Genomic DNA, 16,230 nt, shown 5'->3' with positions numbered 1-16,230 from the left:
AAAAAAATTGCTGGAGAGACATGAAAAAAAGTAAATATTAGCTGATCCAGAATTATTTTATTTTGGAACTGAAAACGTGTCTGAAAGATACACCACATAAAATATAGGGTTGTTAACTTACACGCACAGTCTTCCACACTGCAGTTACAATATGTAGCCTATCTGAAAAGTCTGCTGCTGTAATGAAAATGTGTGGGTCCGTTAAGTTCCCACTAAAATACAACTGAAACCAAAAAATCCTTTTGCTTTTATCTAACCATACATAGCTTAATCTCAGCTTCATTGGGAAGCTCATACAAATAGCATACTGGTTTTGAAATAGCCCAGTAACAGCCCGAATTTCGTGTAGTCTACAGTAGGCTACAAGCGAATGAAATTGAAGTGAAAGATAAAATTACCATTTTTCTGCACTAACAAACCTGCTGGTGTATTAGCGCGGGATACTTTATTAAATTCCAGCAAGACCAAAAGACAAATCTTATAGCCTATTTTGTATCAACAAATAATAATCAATTTAAGTTTATCTGCAAAGTGGTCGTTTCACCCAATATTAGGCTACTAACGATAAAATAAGTTACCCCATTTGAAACTTTGTCATCTAATTAATCTGCGTCATCATGCAGTGATCCTTATTCTTTTGTGCCGTGAAAATGATAACAGGAAATTATTAGTCACTTTTCAATGACATCAGTAATGCTAAGCACAACCTGGGATAAACTAAGTATAGGCTACCTTGTAACTGATTAAGGTTGATGAGGTATGTCAGAAGAAAAGCACAGGCACACTTACATTCAACCACACTTTTAAAAGGCAGATTCATTCAAACAAACAAATTTTCCAAAAAAAGCATTTAATTGTTTGGTGCTGCTAATGTTTGTTGCCATGTGTTTTCAATTGCGCTCTGATCTAAATGTTGACATTGACAGTAGGCTACTAATTTTTGTTTTGAAGTGTTTAAAGTTTTACTTTTCCTTTTAATCGCGAAGCTAATGAAATATTAGATTTTTTAAATTGTTTTAAAAAAATCTAAATTAATAAAAAATTTAAAAAAAGTTATTAAAAATTGATGTGATGTCAATATCAATATATGTAGCTTCTTAAGTGTTTTTTGTCTTTAAATTTTACGCTTTATACCAAGAACCGCTCTAGAACTCTGGTATCGGTAGTAAAAATAGATATAATAAAAACTTTGTTATTTTACCTGTTGTTGTTGGATTGCCTATGCCTATCATGATATTTTTTTTACATTTTGTTCCTTGTTTCATTTGTTAGCTTTGTCGATGCGTTTGAGAAGTTGAAATTTATTACATGTCTAACAAATACTTTCAGATTTTTGATAAGAGCCGAAAAAGTACGACCGTAAATACGTAAAATATATTGTTATATAATGCTCAATCCTGCTGTGTTGTTGTGCCTTGCCTGTCTGTGGTACAAAAATGTAAACTCTCTCTAGAAACTATAAAGTTCGCACATACTGGCAAAAACCTGCTTAATCCCATCAATGCTTGCAACGATTTTGAATGCATTGCAGACTTTATTCATTTTTCACACTTACACCTATGTCGTGACATTCCATTATCAAAAACTACATGAAAAGTAAACATTGTAGTAAATTTGAATTCTTTAAGGTTAACTAACGTTTTATGAAATTAAAACAACACAAAAGTAATATGAAAGACATTGTAAATTACACAAATTAATGTGCTGTACGTATTGATATAGGCTTAGCCTTAGGGCAATTTAAAAAATATCTAAATTTTGATTTCCATCACATCACCGTTGTGGAATAACAATTAAACTCAGAAACTTGAGTTTTACGTAGGTAGGCTATATGTGAACAACAAACAATACAAAAACATTTAATATGAACTGGAGCTTTTTTAAGCTAACAAGCGGTTGCTATGTTTTGCATTCGTGTCCTTTTCTGATCTTTCCATCGCAACAAACTTTTATCATTGGATCATAGAGTCGTCGGTTGGCACAACAAGCCTGCAAAACAATCAATTTGATTTCTAAAGTAATGAAAATTTAGCAAGATATTGTAATCAAAAGTAATTATTTCTTCTCCATATGAATTCTATAAATGCTCATTGCGCACGAAACTCATTTAAACACATATTCATGTAAATGTTTATAGGGTAATGTGCTTGAACATTGAAACAACCTTAACCTGGTAAGGTATTATGTAAACAAACTTAGAAACAACGTTACTGATTTAAAATTGATATTTTGAGGAATAGGCTGTAAATTAATGAACAATTGATTACAGATAGGGTCTATAAAGTTAACATACGGTAAACTTAGCCTACAATTCATCATAATAATGAAATGACATAATAATGTAAATTTTAGTCTTCACAAATTCAACTTTTTCAAATTCTTGTTGAAGTCTTAACCTACAATAGATAAAACAACTTTTCACATTGACGCCATTAAACTGTTAGTCTAAGTTTAAATTTATTATCGATTCGACGACATAGTTGCACTATGGTTGCACACTTGCACTATCGCCTACTTTGCATGTCTTCTGATATTTAGCGGCTTAGCCATCTAATTGAACAGCTGCTCACTGCGACCAAATCAACTAAACTCGAAAGAGGTCAAACGAAAAACAAATCTTTTGGTTCAAGAATTTAAAGAAAAAGACTTAAAAAAATCCGCAAATACATTAATCGGTCTTGATGCAATTTATTTATCTATATCCGAAAAAGTTTTTATTCCACAGTTTCCATTTAACGCTTTACTGATTTATCATATTTTGGTTAAGTTAGTTGGACTCAATCTTTATCGTTTCATAGTATAGCCTATAATCCTTATCATGCGTAGCCTACCTTTATTGAACTAGCGTATGGTATCATTTTTTCACCACACTTTCCACAACATGCGTCTGGTAGCAATTCCGGTTTGAACTGGCCTTTTCTGCATAGAATCGGATCTTTGAGATTCCGACAAAGACAGCCTTGTAAGCAAGAAGACGTCATGTCTGAAAAATTGGTCTGTTATTATGTCGTTTATATTTTAGAATTTAGATAAAGAATTGGATGGGTTTGTAGTTAGAAAGTTTTTGAGCAGGTGGCCTATTTGTTAGCTAGGGAGGAAGTAAGAAAGGTTTTAGTTTTCAAGTTAGATAAAATTTTCAACAGCATTTGCTGCTAAAGGAGCCCATTGTGCTTTTCAGCAAAATTAAAAAATATTGTATGTTACATAATTAATAATTATGCACTTTACACAGTCGACTATGTTATTGAAATTTCTCGAAAAAAAAGGTTTGTTTTAATTACAATAAAACCACAGTAATCCTTTGACAAGTTAACCAATAAACACTTTCGGTCATGTTCACTCAAAAAAGTTTACTCTATGAAACTGAATAGCCGGCATGGGTCAGTGATTCGAAGTCTCTCCGTTGTTGTAATATTATCAAAAAAGTTTTTCTCCGTCCTAAAGCAAAAGTTATGTTGATCGACTCAACAACAAAATGCTTTTGTTGTTGAGCTGGCGAGGAATGACTGCTTTGCAAATATTCTTGTGCAATCATTTTTAAAACATGACAATCTCTGTGTAAACTAAAAAGTAGATTGAATCATGGCTACCTAGAGATACGGCCTGATTTGTCACATTTTGCAGAAATTTCCAGATTTTTCCAACTTTTGGCGACTCGGCTGCAGCCCTATTTGATCATATTTCAACGCCTATTTTCTATGTGTAGGCCTAGTATATTTTGTGTGATTTATGCAGCGCATTAGAGGAAAATGTAAATAAACTAACACGAACTCAAAGTTCATGAAAAGCAATGGATTAACTAACAAAAGAATCAACCACAAAATCATAAATTTATATGCCAATTTTTAACTATTTTATCACTAGTTGATGGTCGGATGTTCTAAAAATGATTTTGCTTCTCAATTTCTATGCTGTCTTCATTATAACTGTTTAAGTTGCAGCATGCAATTTACTCTAGGCCTATAATGCCAGTTCACGCTGCTGTTTCTATGATAGGCTAATCTATGCTAATGTAAACGCTGTAATACGATTAATGTTTTTGAGTAGATATACCACATTGTGTACAAACATCGTTTTCGTACATGATACGAAAAGTAAAAGGTGGGCCCCCTCTGGAATACTTTTTTGCCCCCCCTGGTGCTCCAAGCTAGTTACGGGCCTGCAGACACTAGCAGTAGCTAAAATCAAAATCTGCAAAATGTCACAAATCAAGCCGCATCTCCAGGTGGCCATGATTGAACTAATTTTCACCTTTAACTGAGATGGTGTCTTCATCAAAGTTGATCAAACTTATTTCTTTATCTTTGTGGATTTCCTCAGCAAGTTTCTTTTGCAAAGTATCATATGTGAGCTTTTTATTTGCGAAGGTAGAAATATAAGTGGTGAATTCCACAATGCAAACCGAAGAATCACTGAAAAGCATGCGGTAGGCTTAATGTTAAACTTAAAAATGTCATTTTTATGTAATTTTATTTAAACCATGCTAAAGTCTATAAAGTCATGAAAGCGTTGTGCACCTCTTCAGTTGCAAAATATATTATGCTTTCCGAAGCAACAAAGTTACCACTATTGGTCTTTTCTAATTAGAATTTGGACACCTATCACGCACTATATCTTTTATGGCACAGTAAATTTACTTTTTGTTAAGAACCCAAGATTAATTAATGAAAAGTTTTTTAAATCATTATTCTTGGTATTTTCGGATTTAATTTACAAAAATAACGAAGATCAACTTACTTTTGGAAAGTTGTGTTGTTTGTGCTGTTTCTAATGCTGTCGATAGCCGTGATTGCATTAATAACATCAATCGACTCTAAAAGCTTTGAAATCTGAATAAAGAGTTTTTCATTACAAAATTTTTCCATCAACATATCTTTTCACTTGTCAGTTCGCAAGTTATTTGTTTGGAAAAGTTTAACTAAACGTGCACGAAGATATAGTTAACTATGTGGGCTATAAGTTTTTTTTTAAAGAAACCATGAAATTTGTACGAAAGTTGCTTGAGATGTAAGCGATTTCGATCTATATATTTCATTTTCTTACCATGAAATGATGCGAATAGGCCTACGATACTAAAAATACTTGATTCCTTCTGTGCATGTGAAAAGTGACAATGGTGATTTACTATTTTCTACTTAATACAAATACAGTAACCACTTACCGCTTTATCAGTCATTTCTTTAAAAGCTTCATCATTACCATTACATTTCACATCATTCTCAGTGGAGATTTCGATTGTCGTGACGAACTGTCTCGTTGTGTTTAAATCTGAAATCAAGGAACGGTGACTTAATACAGTGGACCTACCAATCTCAAGTAAATATCTTTAAAGACACTCTGTTAAAACCTCCAAAGCTAGCCAGCAAAGTTGCTGTTTTTACATCGTTTCAACGTTGCTAAACGAGACGAAACGAAACGCTAGACAAACAGATGTAAAAATGGTAACTTTTGCTAGCTGGGTAGGCTATAGGACTTGTTTTTACCATTATCAAAATGGAAACGTTGAATCAAAACAATCTACATGGTGTAATCTCCTCCATTGTATGGGCGCTAAAGCAGAAAAGAAAATGTGCAGGTAGTCTGTTGTCAAAAAAAGTTGAAACAGCGCAAGACCCGAACTTTGAATATGGGCCCCAACTAACCATCGTTTTTATCTCTACACTCACTTAGCTTGATTCAAAATTTTGCCGTTTTTAAAAATAGAAGACAAACATCATCAAGTGTCAAATCATAGTTTTTAGTATTAAAGTATTGTCCACGCAAGTCTGCTGTTGTGGAAGCTCATTGCTATCTTACTGTGCTCTGTGCATTAATCGTTGGCTGAAGTGAGTTGGTTAATGTAACAAAATATCTTGTCATTTACATTGTAGATCGCACAACAACTGGAACGTTATCATCAAACAAATATTTTAAGTGTTTTGCTTCGGCTTTGAACTACAATATAGCGAAAACAATCATTTTCAACTCAAATAGAAACACGGCGTTTTAATAGTTATTTAAAACATTTAGATAATCGTGAACCCTGTTGTGTTGAGATAACTGTTATCTACAGTAATTAAGGTAACGGAATGTGTAAATGATGACATACCAATGCAAGTAGGCATCTCTTGATCCCACTCATATTCATAGTAGTCTGATTCATAAATGCAATTTATCTTCTGGCTTGTAACTCCTCTAGAGACGACAAAGCCTGGTTTGCACACGAGATCGATGTAGAAGTTCATTTCCATATTGGCATCGTCAACCAGTTCAAATCTGGGTCGATATACCCACCGACCTTGCGGGGGTAATGCTCCACACTGGGTTGCTATAAGTATATTGAGACTTATTAAAATTCGAGTACAATTTTTTAATAAAGCAACTCAGTTGAAAATTTATTGAAAGTGTCATTGATGACATTTCCATTGAGTTTTTCTGGATAGCCTATATATTTTCTAATTTTTTCTTAGGTCTCCAGAGTAAATTTTTGTTGATAATAACAGGAAAGTCACTAAATCAAAGCAAAAGTATGAAAATATTAAGCTATAAAATTGAAAGCTGAAATTTTACAAAGTACGGTAATCATTCTACAATCTACATAGATGCCCTGATTTTGTTCATTTTCTAGTGTGACTTCCATAATTTTGCACTGCCTTTGTTTTTGCCAAGAGAAGTATAAATTGTTGTAGGCTACTGTATGATGACTCCAAACACATAGCCTACAAAACTAGTCACATACCAAACAAGGAAGTACAATGAAGAGGATCCGTGATGTCAATGACGTGGATTCCCAAAGATCCAATAATGTTTGACGACATAGCCAGCTCGAATACCTGGCCAGGGACAAATGATAAATTAATGTACAAAATGACTTTCAGTTTATAGCCTTTTTGAAAATATTTGTTATGAGGTCTTGTATTCAAACCAAACGATGCAAGTAAAATGGGGAAGCTTATTATCTGAATCGTTTCTTGTTTCAAACGGGGTGACACAAGGTGGTGTTCTCAGTCCACATCTGTTTTTCGGCATATGTTGGTGATTTGCATAAGTTTATCAATTCAATTGAATAAAGTCAATACTGGATTGGTCATCATACAGCAGTTGGTCATCAATTTTTAAATTTCATCCTTTTTGTTGATGACATTTTCTTGTTTTCGCCTAGCCTAGATGGTTTGAAAGACCTTATAGCCTATATGTGGGTGAAGATTTTGCTGACAGCATAATATGATGTTTAATGCTACAAAGACTGCTGGAATGCTTTTCTCTCCTTGCGGTATAAAAGTTACCATCTCAACCTAATCTCATGATTTCAAATCAACTTGTTTCTTTCAAAGATAACATTAAAAACGTGGGTGTTCATATCAACTCGTCATTAAGAGATGACAATGACATAAGCAGACAAACAAGACATCTTTACTATGACATAAGCAGACAAACAAGACATCTTTACTATGTTGGAAACAAGTTAAAGGCTAACTTCTCGAAGCGCTCTGTATCAAAAACATGTTATTTCAGGCGCAATATGTTTCGTTTTCTGCATGTCAACTTTGGTCTAATTTCTCTCGTGCCTCCATCAACCATTTAAGTGTTGCATAGCCTACAACGTTGCCTTTCATACGTTGCATGGCTTACCTCGCTATGTTAGTGCCCGCTCTATTCAAATTAAACAAAATATATTGACTTTTGATGCAGTATTTCGCAAATCTTTTTACAATTTTTTATGTAGATGTAAGTCTTCAAAAAATTGTTTCAAAAAAGCTCTTTGAACAACTTGTAATTAAAAAGAAATGTATTTAAATGGTCTGATGAAAAAGCTTATGACAAATGTAAACAAGCGTTACGTACTTGGGCGGTTCCTGACCCCTCCAAAAAATGAGAACAATACTCCATTGTAGATTTCACTGCATGAATACCAGCCACGGCATAACTTCCGCTGGCCGATGACCAATCAAGTGGATTGTAAATGAGCAATACATAAGTTCGCTTCCCGTTTGTTGTCAAGGCCAGTTGAAAAGTATTTGTCTAAGAATTTTGCAAGTTAGTTTCAAACATGTTGTTTTTCTATGTTTCGATAATCCACAATTCCACATCTTTGTCATAGCAAATCAGAAATGAATGGTAAACTGTGGGAAGGTGATGGAGTGAAAAGTAAGTGTATTGTAGCAACAGCTGAGATAGCCCCAAGTCCTTATGGTTACTGCCTACTTGAACACCACTGTAACATTATAACGCTATTTGAGGCATCAACGTATGATTAACAAATATTGTAAATGACTTAATTGTCAACCATAAAACCGATAACAATTTATGAAAATGTTCTTTATGTAGCAACTCATTTAGCTCTGTGTTCTAAGAAACAAAGGATAGGTTACTTTAAAATCAGTGTTTTGTTAAAACGTCTCTAGTCCGTCACCTTGCTTGAATCATCTGGTGATGTGACATTGCTCCATGTAATTAATAACACGTAGCTGGGATTGTATTCGTCTTCTGCTTGTCTTTCAAATGCACTGATATCACGAGCTACAGCTTCAAACAAAGGCCCATAACCAATGGTTTGTCTTTGGTATACTGCCCCATTGGAACCTTCATGAGAGGCACTAAAAAATGGAGCTAGAATGATGTTGTGCAAAGTCTTTTGTATATCATCAGATGAAGTTTGGTTAGAAGAAATCGACCCAAAACTATTCACCTATAAACATAAAACAATAATTAATTACAGGCTTTCGTCATCGCGAAGCCAATTCTATTTTAAAGTGTTCAAAACTTAGGATCTTGTTTTACAAAATACAACAATAACCTAACCGATCAGAGGGAAAATCAAAAAATTTAGTTTAAGTGTATATGGACACTTGGACAGCTATCTGGCAATTGGCTGGTTGCGTAAAAGTGGGGATAGCACTCGTAGCCTACTACACTTGGAAGTACGTCAAGTCAATACGTTGCTTACTTAGAGAACGTGATTTTGTCTTAACATTATTTACTATAGGTGACATGCTCAAAAATGGTTGGTTGGTTTTGAATTTTTATCCTTGGACTGACAAAGCCTTGATTGGTTATTCCTGGTTGTTTCGCATACTTGTAGAGGCTTTTGACGCAGGGTCGGTTACCGAGATTGGCAGAGTGAAGTTTTCCGATTGTTGAAGTGTTGTTGCCGGGGAATTATTCCATCCATTAGATGCCGCTGAATGGAGAGCAGTCCTGAAATGCGTTGCTCAAGCGCACACCCCGAGAGTCGAACTTGCGCAGCGTGATCTTGAGCCGGGCGCGTAACCACTTTGCTAAATTTATTTTCAATATAATAGAAAGATACACAATTCCAAACCAGACGTTTAAATTCCAAAAGAGCGTAGCTGGAAAGCTTTGCCGAGAATAAATCACTGCTGAAATGACTGACGGATCTGTTGAAATTGAATTTTACAACTGGTCATCATTTTCAAATAAAAAGATCATATTGTAAATGTGCTGTATAAAATAACCAATGAAGCGATCCGGTTATTAGATTTAGCTTGGGTTGATTTTCCTCTTCTTCGTGCATATTCCGGCTTAGCCTACGTGCAATTGAATGCAATCTGTTGCTCAAGTTGCTCAACACAAACTGTTGCAACACACATCTGTTGCTCAACACAAACTATAGTCATTTTTTTTTCTACAACTTACCCATATATGGTTGGTATTACCTCCCCCAAACAAGGGAACCCATGTAAGCAAGTTTATTTTTTGAGAACCAAGAGTCCAAGAATCGTAGTCTATCTTAATGTCACCGGCACTCGGACCAAAATCGTACAAGTCAGCTTTGATACATTGAAAACTTGCAACTAACATAAGAAGTGCAACTTTGAGGCTCTTCTGTGCGCCATCGATCTTCATCTTTTAATTCGTATTATTGTTACCGCACCTATCTCTTGTTAAAGGTGCACAACATGCCAAAAATAATGAAACTGATAAATACAGACAAACCTACCAATCCTGAAAAATGTAAACATAGTTTATCGAAATAGCCTACTACTGTGGCCGTGAAAGAAAAAATATTTAAAAAGTAACTTTAAACCAAAACTTGTAGATTAAACTTCTACGGAAGCCTAGTTTTGAAAAATTTGGATAGATTTATCTGAGTTTTGATCAAAAACATTATTGGGCCCCAAAAGTCACCAAAACAAACTTTGCCAAAGCCCCCACCGGCATGTTTTATTTTTCGGATCTCAATTGTTCCATTGTCTTACAAATTTTTCTTCGTTCAAACCATGGGTTGAAACTTTGATGTCTCCCAATTTTATTATACAGTAGATTCGCTACTGCAAACACAGTGGTTGAAGTAAGCAAGTAGCTTACCCGTTGTGTTAGCTATACTGTAGGCTACCGGCAGAGGTGGGCAGTAACTAGTTACAAAAGTAACTAGTTACTGTAACTAGTTACTTTTTGAGTAACTGTAACGGTAACTTCGTTACTATTTTCCAAAAGTAACGAAACGCGGTAACTAGTTCCTATTTTAGCACTTTTTCAACAGTTACAGTTACAAGTTACTTTTGTATTGAAATTGCAGTTTTTAATTATCGTTTATTTCTCTGCACGTGTTTGTGTCTTGCTTAGTGCGTGTTTGCTGCGTTTTGCGCAATAATGCATTTTTCTCGCAGATATATCGGCGCAACACTGCGCATGCGCGGTTCTACTTTTGTTTTGTGGTCTGATAGAGAAGGGTTGGCATATTGGCGAATTTATCGCCAAAACTCGGAAATTTGGCAATTTTTTAAGACGTTTAGCCTCATATTTATGATTTGGTTCTTTTTTAGCGATTTTTGATAACTGATTTGGCTAAATTAATTGTTTTTGGCGATTAATCAATATGTACCAAAGACAGGCAAGTCACAACAATACAACAGGGTTGAGCATTATAATAATATATTTTACATATTTACAAATGAGTTTAACAGTCAAACGTTTTCGGTTTAACTTAAGCCCTCATCAGGAACCTGAAAATATTTATAAAAATGCAGTAAATTTCAATTTCTTGAAGGTAACTAACTAACTAACTGACTGTAAGCATCAAGAAATACGCAGCGATTAAAAGCAATTTCTTGATGCTTATAGTCAGTTAGTTAGTAAGTTACCTTCAAGAAGTTGAAATTTATTGCATTTAGTGTAACGCTTGCAACGCCTCTAAAAAGATTGTCTGACATTAAAACCAGCAACAGCATTGCTGTTTGCTTGCCGTTGATAGACGTTCTTGTGGAAGCAATACAAACCAGATTTGGTCATTGGTTCGAGGACAGCGACTTTCAGCTTGCGACTGCATTCCACCCACAATTTAGACTTAGCCTACCTGTGTTTAATGCCTGATCATTAAGCGACACTGCTGAATTGAAGACCAAAATAAAACAGAACATGCTTCAAGCAATTGAAGAAGCAAACTGCTCTGCTGAAGAGGGGAGTAGCGGCGACACTGAAGTGGATGGTGGTAGGTAGAGCCACGGAAGACTTTTTGCACCACTTTACGCAAAAACCAAGCAAAGAAAGCAATGCGCGTTGAATCTGTTACAGGAATATTTGGAAGCGAACCCTGAGGACAAGTTAAGCGGATCCAGATTCACAATTGGACCGATAAAAAAACTGTTTTAAAAACATAACACTCCCATTCTGTCAAGTGCTGCAGTGGAAATATTGTGTTCATTGCAGCACTTGTTCATCACCAGACTTTAATCGTTCATCCCCGACGCCGACGCACGCTCCATCGACCTGACATTACCAAGACAGGCATGGGTGCGCCTCAACCGTCTCCGTACGGGCGTCGGCTTTTCCGCTCAACCATGCACCAATGGGAAATGGCCTCTTTCTCCTCCTGTGAATGTGGTGACGCAGGCCCGGTCACCGTGATTGACAGAGTGAAGTTTCCGCTTGTTGTAGTTTTGTTGCCGGGAAATTATTCCATCTATTGGATGCCGCTAAATGGAGAGCAGTCCTTAACGTGCGTTGCTCAAGCGCATGCCCTGAGAGTCGAACCAGTGCCGCTTGATCTTGAAGCTTCTTCGTTCCAGAAGTGACGCGCTACCCAATTGAACCATCGGGGCGGACATCATCAATGACTGTAACATCTTCAAGCCACCTAACGGAGTGGAAGGTCTGCGTGTCATGAATGATGAAACCATAGACTGGCTGCTCTCTAGTAGTCTTCCAGTGTAGTCCGGGAACATCGTGAATCTGGGGCAGTAAAAGGATAGACTCTCGGCCCTAGATGCTCACACGACGACGACGATTGGGCACGGACATTTTAAAGCCCAAAAGGGCAGGCCTGAGTGACGAGCACTTTGAAATGATCGTGTTTCTCAAAGGAAATAAACGTATAGGCCACTGAGTATTTTTTTAAATAAAACCTTGTTGATTTTGTACTTGTGCTGTTATGTTCGCATGGATGGCTCTAACACTATATATCAAACATTGTTGTTAAACTGGACTTGCATGCAGAGCTGGCCAGGTGCAGAATTTTATTGAGTAACTGAAAGTAACTAGTAACTAGTAACGGAAACTAGTTACTTTTTAAAATCGGTAACTGTAACGGTAACTCAGTTACTATTTTGGCCAAGTAACTGTAACTCAGTTACTTTTGAAAGTAACTTTGCCCACCTATGGCTACCGGTAGTCTGCGTTGTAGGGCATTTCTTATTTTTTAGAGCTTTGTAAATCGTCTGACCTAGGGTAGTCTATCGCTTTACCAAAAAACCTACTAACGTTGCTCAGGGCTTTCTTTTCTTTCTTAATTTTCCTGTTGTGTCAGTTTTTCTCTAAAGTTTTAAAAAGATTTAGGCCTACAATATTTTTTAACCAATGACTTCTCTCAGACAACCAGATTAACAAGTGGTCGCTAAATTCCAACTTAATGTGAAGTTGAATTTCAACTCACGAGCTTGCTATCCATGATGAAGCATAAACAAATGTAAGCTCAATATTCGCCTCCAGCGTATCGCTTGATTAGTTGTGGTTTGTTGAAGATGCATTGCTTCCACTCAACACAAGCTTAGTGTAAAATGTCAACGCTTCTTCACCATCACAAATGAAACATTGTGGTAATTATACCTTTGAAAAAATTCAAAGTTTTCATCTAAAATTGGGCTTGTTAAAGGTCACACAATTGACAACCACTGAGCTGGTGGCAGAGTTGTGATTACCTTTGGCTCTGGGGGGTTTGAGATCGATTCCAGGTCGGGTCAAATCGAAGACTTTAAAAATGGTACCAATCGTATTCCTTCTTGCTTAACACAGTGAGAATAAGCCGGGTAATAATGGGCTGACATCACAAAAAAGACTTTAGCTGTTGCAAAGCGACAATAAATAAAATCATAACATTATTATCACACAGATATTAACATCAATGTAAAAACTAGTCTACGGTTTTTGAGCGTAAGAAAGTCGCGATGATCTTTGAAACAAGCTCACAATAAATCTTTCAGTGAAGGTGAGTTCGACTTACTTCCCTGCTCACACGAGAGATGTATATTGTATACCATTGTATGGGAAAGACAAGAGCAACCACAATTTTTCAATTTATTTATTAAAACAATGAACAAAGCAACAGTGAAAACCTTTCAATCAAATAAAAAAGATCGCCAGTAACGAAAGCGTTTGAAAAGAAACATTAATAAATAACTTGGTTCAGTTCTGCACAGTTATTGGTGCAATCAAAATCACGTGTTAAAACACTTGCCAGGGCCATATGAGACAGCCAACGACGTGCACCGAATTGTGATCAGCATAAGTAATACTGAAGCACGCAATAGGAACCCCAGCATGTCCAGAATATGAAGGTGGCAAGACAAAGCGATAAATCAATCACGATCTTGAGATTTTATTATAAAATCTCTATTTGCCATCTAAATCGAATAAAATATTGAAGTCTTTGTCAGTTGTTTCAATGAAGAAATTAGACAATTTCTTCGTTTATTATAAATTTTTGTACTGGCATTAATCTAATATCACACGGCGTTGGAGCAAGTATAAATAATAAGCGTTAAAAAAATCAACGACTCAGGTCACACTACAACTTGACATTGATAGTATGAAGATAAACAACTAGTATTTCATCAAGCTACATCCACCAAATGCATTGGCTTAAGATGTAACTGTCATAAACTCAATAAAACAACAGAAACAGATTGTGTGGGCATTTGCAGGCATCGAAAGGTTTGCCACTATTCTTTAAAGGCAATGTGTCTTTACACAAAGAGAACTTGCAGCGGAAAGTACAAACATCTGTAATAAACCAACAGCGCAAGCCTGCAATCTGATTTCTGTTGTGATGTTTGAAAATAATAGTTGAATATCATTAAAAGCAAGCGTCTCCACCGACAACCAAGCAATTGCAATTCACACCGTAATAGAAACACAGTGTCTGTCTCAATGCCGCACCCCGTATTGGATCAGTAGCTCGTCAGGATAGGTAGAAGCGATGAACACTTCTTTGGACTGGCGCTTTATATCTGCAATTAATTTTAACAAACAGTTACGGCAGTTTGTGTTCCAAGACACTTTGTTGTGATTTCTTTAAGGTTTCGCACGAACTCGGTATAAATCTTCCTTTCCAGCTATTGGCTCACTGCGAGACAGCAACATCTGAACACGAGCGATTGCTTGGTTGTTGTCGGTGGAGACTTATCCTCAGCAGCCTCCAGGTTGGGCGATATTAATCCCAGAGCTTTTGGTCACAGTCAAGGTGGTGAAAACCTGAAACAAAGGTTCTTGTAGTTTTCAAAAGTGTGTTTCGACTATGAAATATACTTGGAGTTGTCATTCTCAAAGTTTGTTTTTTAAATAAAAACGCTTTTTAAGAAACCATCTTTAAGGGGCCGAAAACATTTTATAAATCAATCATACAAGTTTCTAAACCGGGCTCTTTTTATTTTCTCTATATATCTGAAATCGGCAAGTCACTAAAAACAATATTTCTATTTGAAAATTGTGATCAGTCGAAGTGCTGCGTCACGAAATTCATTTCCGGTATTAATTGCCATATTGTCTGCGTACACTTCCAACCAACGATATTAAAGATTAAACTTTTCGTATCAGTACAAAAACGAGCAGGACCACAATTGTCAATTACTACTGCATTGAATACAAGACAGAATGTTTACAGTTCTTTCGCTTGGACATGTGGCACCATACGCATCCTCAAACTAAGTTTAACTCAGTCGAATTACTATCAACCATAGCTGGGTTTATGAGAAGATTAACATCATCGTAAAATTTATATTTTCTAAAGGACAAAAACCTCTACTTTTAGTTGATGGAAAGTATTCAATAACACCGCTTCATAGAAAAAAAAAAAATGTAACCAACCTCCGCAGCGGTAGGATGGATTCCTATGGTAGCGTCCAGTGTATGCTTCGTGAGACCACACTTCATGGCAACTGCAAATCCTTGCATCACCTCGCCGGCGTTAGGACCAAGGTAGTGCATACCTAAACAGGTAATATTTGTTTACTCTCACAACCTTAATTTTAAGTGCTACCACATCGAAAGCAAGATAATTTCCTGGTGATAAAACATTCATTAAGCTTAATTGCAGCGTGCTATAGTTAAAACATTGGAAGCCATGGTCAGTAAAAACAAACCTAGTATTTTTCCATTGTTGCGTATGTCGACGATGACTTTAGCGTAGCAAAGGTTTGTGTCATAGCCCGGGAGGGCCCACTCCAAAGGTAAGAAGTTAGTGTGATACACCTGCAATAGAACATACGATCATCATATTGCAATTTAAAACCAGTAGACAGAACAAAAGTAAAATATTCCAAACAGCAAATTCAACGCCTGAATCAATGTAAAAATGACTGATTTTGCTGTCTGGGATTACAATCTACACGCTCAGGTGTTTATTTTATGACGACTGACATAATCACTGGTGCATTGTTTTCACGTCACCTCCAAGTTGTTCTCTCCATATCTCTCAATGGCGGCTTCTTCAGACATTCCACAGCAACTGTATTCTAACGGGGTGAAGACTGTCGTGGCCACGTTTGTGTAGTCGCACTTGACAGAGAAATTAAATCGGTTCAAATCCTACAGTTGCCATTACTTTTGCGCAAAGCATATATGGTTTTAGGTTTGCTAATGATGATGTTAAATGGTTCAGCTCAAACGCTTTTGTCGACATTAACTAACAATACCATGTACGCACTGCTCAGTGAAAGACAAGCCCGTTTACGAAAAAAATCTGTTTTATCAGGGAAAAGATATTGCCAACACATTTATACTCCACTGACTTAAACG

General features: G+C 36.2%; 2 protein-coding genes across 2 annotated transcripts in view; both read right to left on the bottom strand.

The window, feature by feature from the left end:
* Positions 1-1,520: 1,520 nt before the first annotated feature.
* Positions 1,521-9,931, bottom strand: LOC145780209 (uncharacterized). Its single transcript, XM_082591916.1, has 10 exons — positions 9,637-9,931; positions 8,393-8,668; positions 7,825-8,001; positions 6,719-6,812; positions 6,089-6,307; positions 5,162-5,268; positions 4,738-4,829; positions 4,252-4,412; positions 2,832-2,983; positions 1,521-1,989 (listed from the first exon to the last, which is right to left on the bottom strand). The coding sequence occupies exons 1-10, from the start codon at positions 9,844-9,846 to the stop codon at positions 1,900-1,902; spliced, it is 1,578 nt and encodes a 525-aa protein (XP_082448042.1). The 5' UTR covers positions 9,847-9,931; the 3' UTR covers positions 1,521-1,899.
* Positions 9,932-13,498: 3,567 nt separating this feature from the next.
* The window catches only part of LOC145769640 (thioredoxin reductase 1, cytoplasmic-like), a 36,650-nt gene continuing 33,918 nt past the window's right edge, over positions 13,499-16,230 (bottom strand). Inside the window, exons 13-16 of the mRNA XM_082581314.1 lie at positions 15,883-15,990; positions 15,576-15,684; positions 15,301-15,422; positions 13,499-14,688 (exon numbers count right to left, since the gene is read on the bottom strand). Of these exons, the coding sequence (XP_082437440.1) occupies positions 14,623-14,688; positions 15,301-15,422; positions 15,576-15,684; positions 15,883-15,990 (405 nt within the window). The 3' untranslated portion in view covers positions 13,499-14,622. The remainder of the gene's footprint in view (positions 14,689-15,300; positions 15,423-15,575; positions 15,685-15,882; positions 15,991-16,230) is intronic.

The sequence above is a fragment of the Aplidium turbinatum genome, chromosome 1 (genome assembly GCF_918807975.1).
Source record: "Aplidium turbinatum chromosome 1, kaAplTurb1.1, whole genome shotgun sequence".
Classification (NCBI taxonomy): Eukaryota; Metazoa; Chordata; class Ascidiacea; order Aplousobranchia; family Polyclinidae; genus Aplidium; species Aplidium turbinatum.
This window is presented reverse-complemented; position numbering and strand designations above follow the sequence as displayed.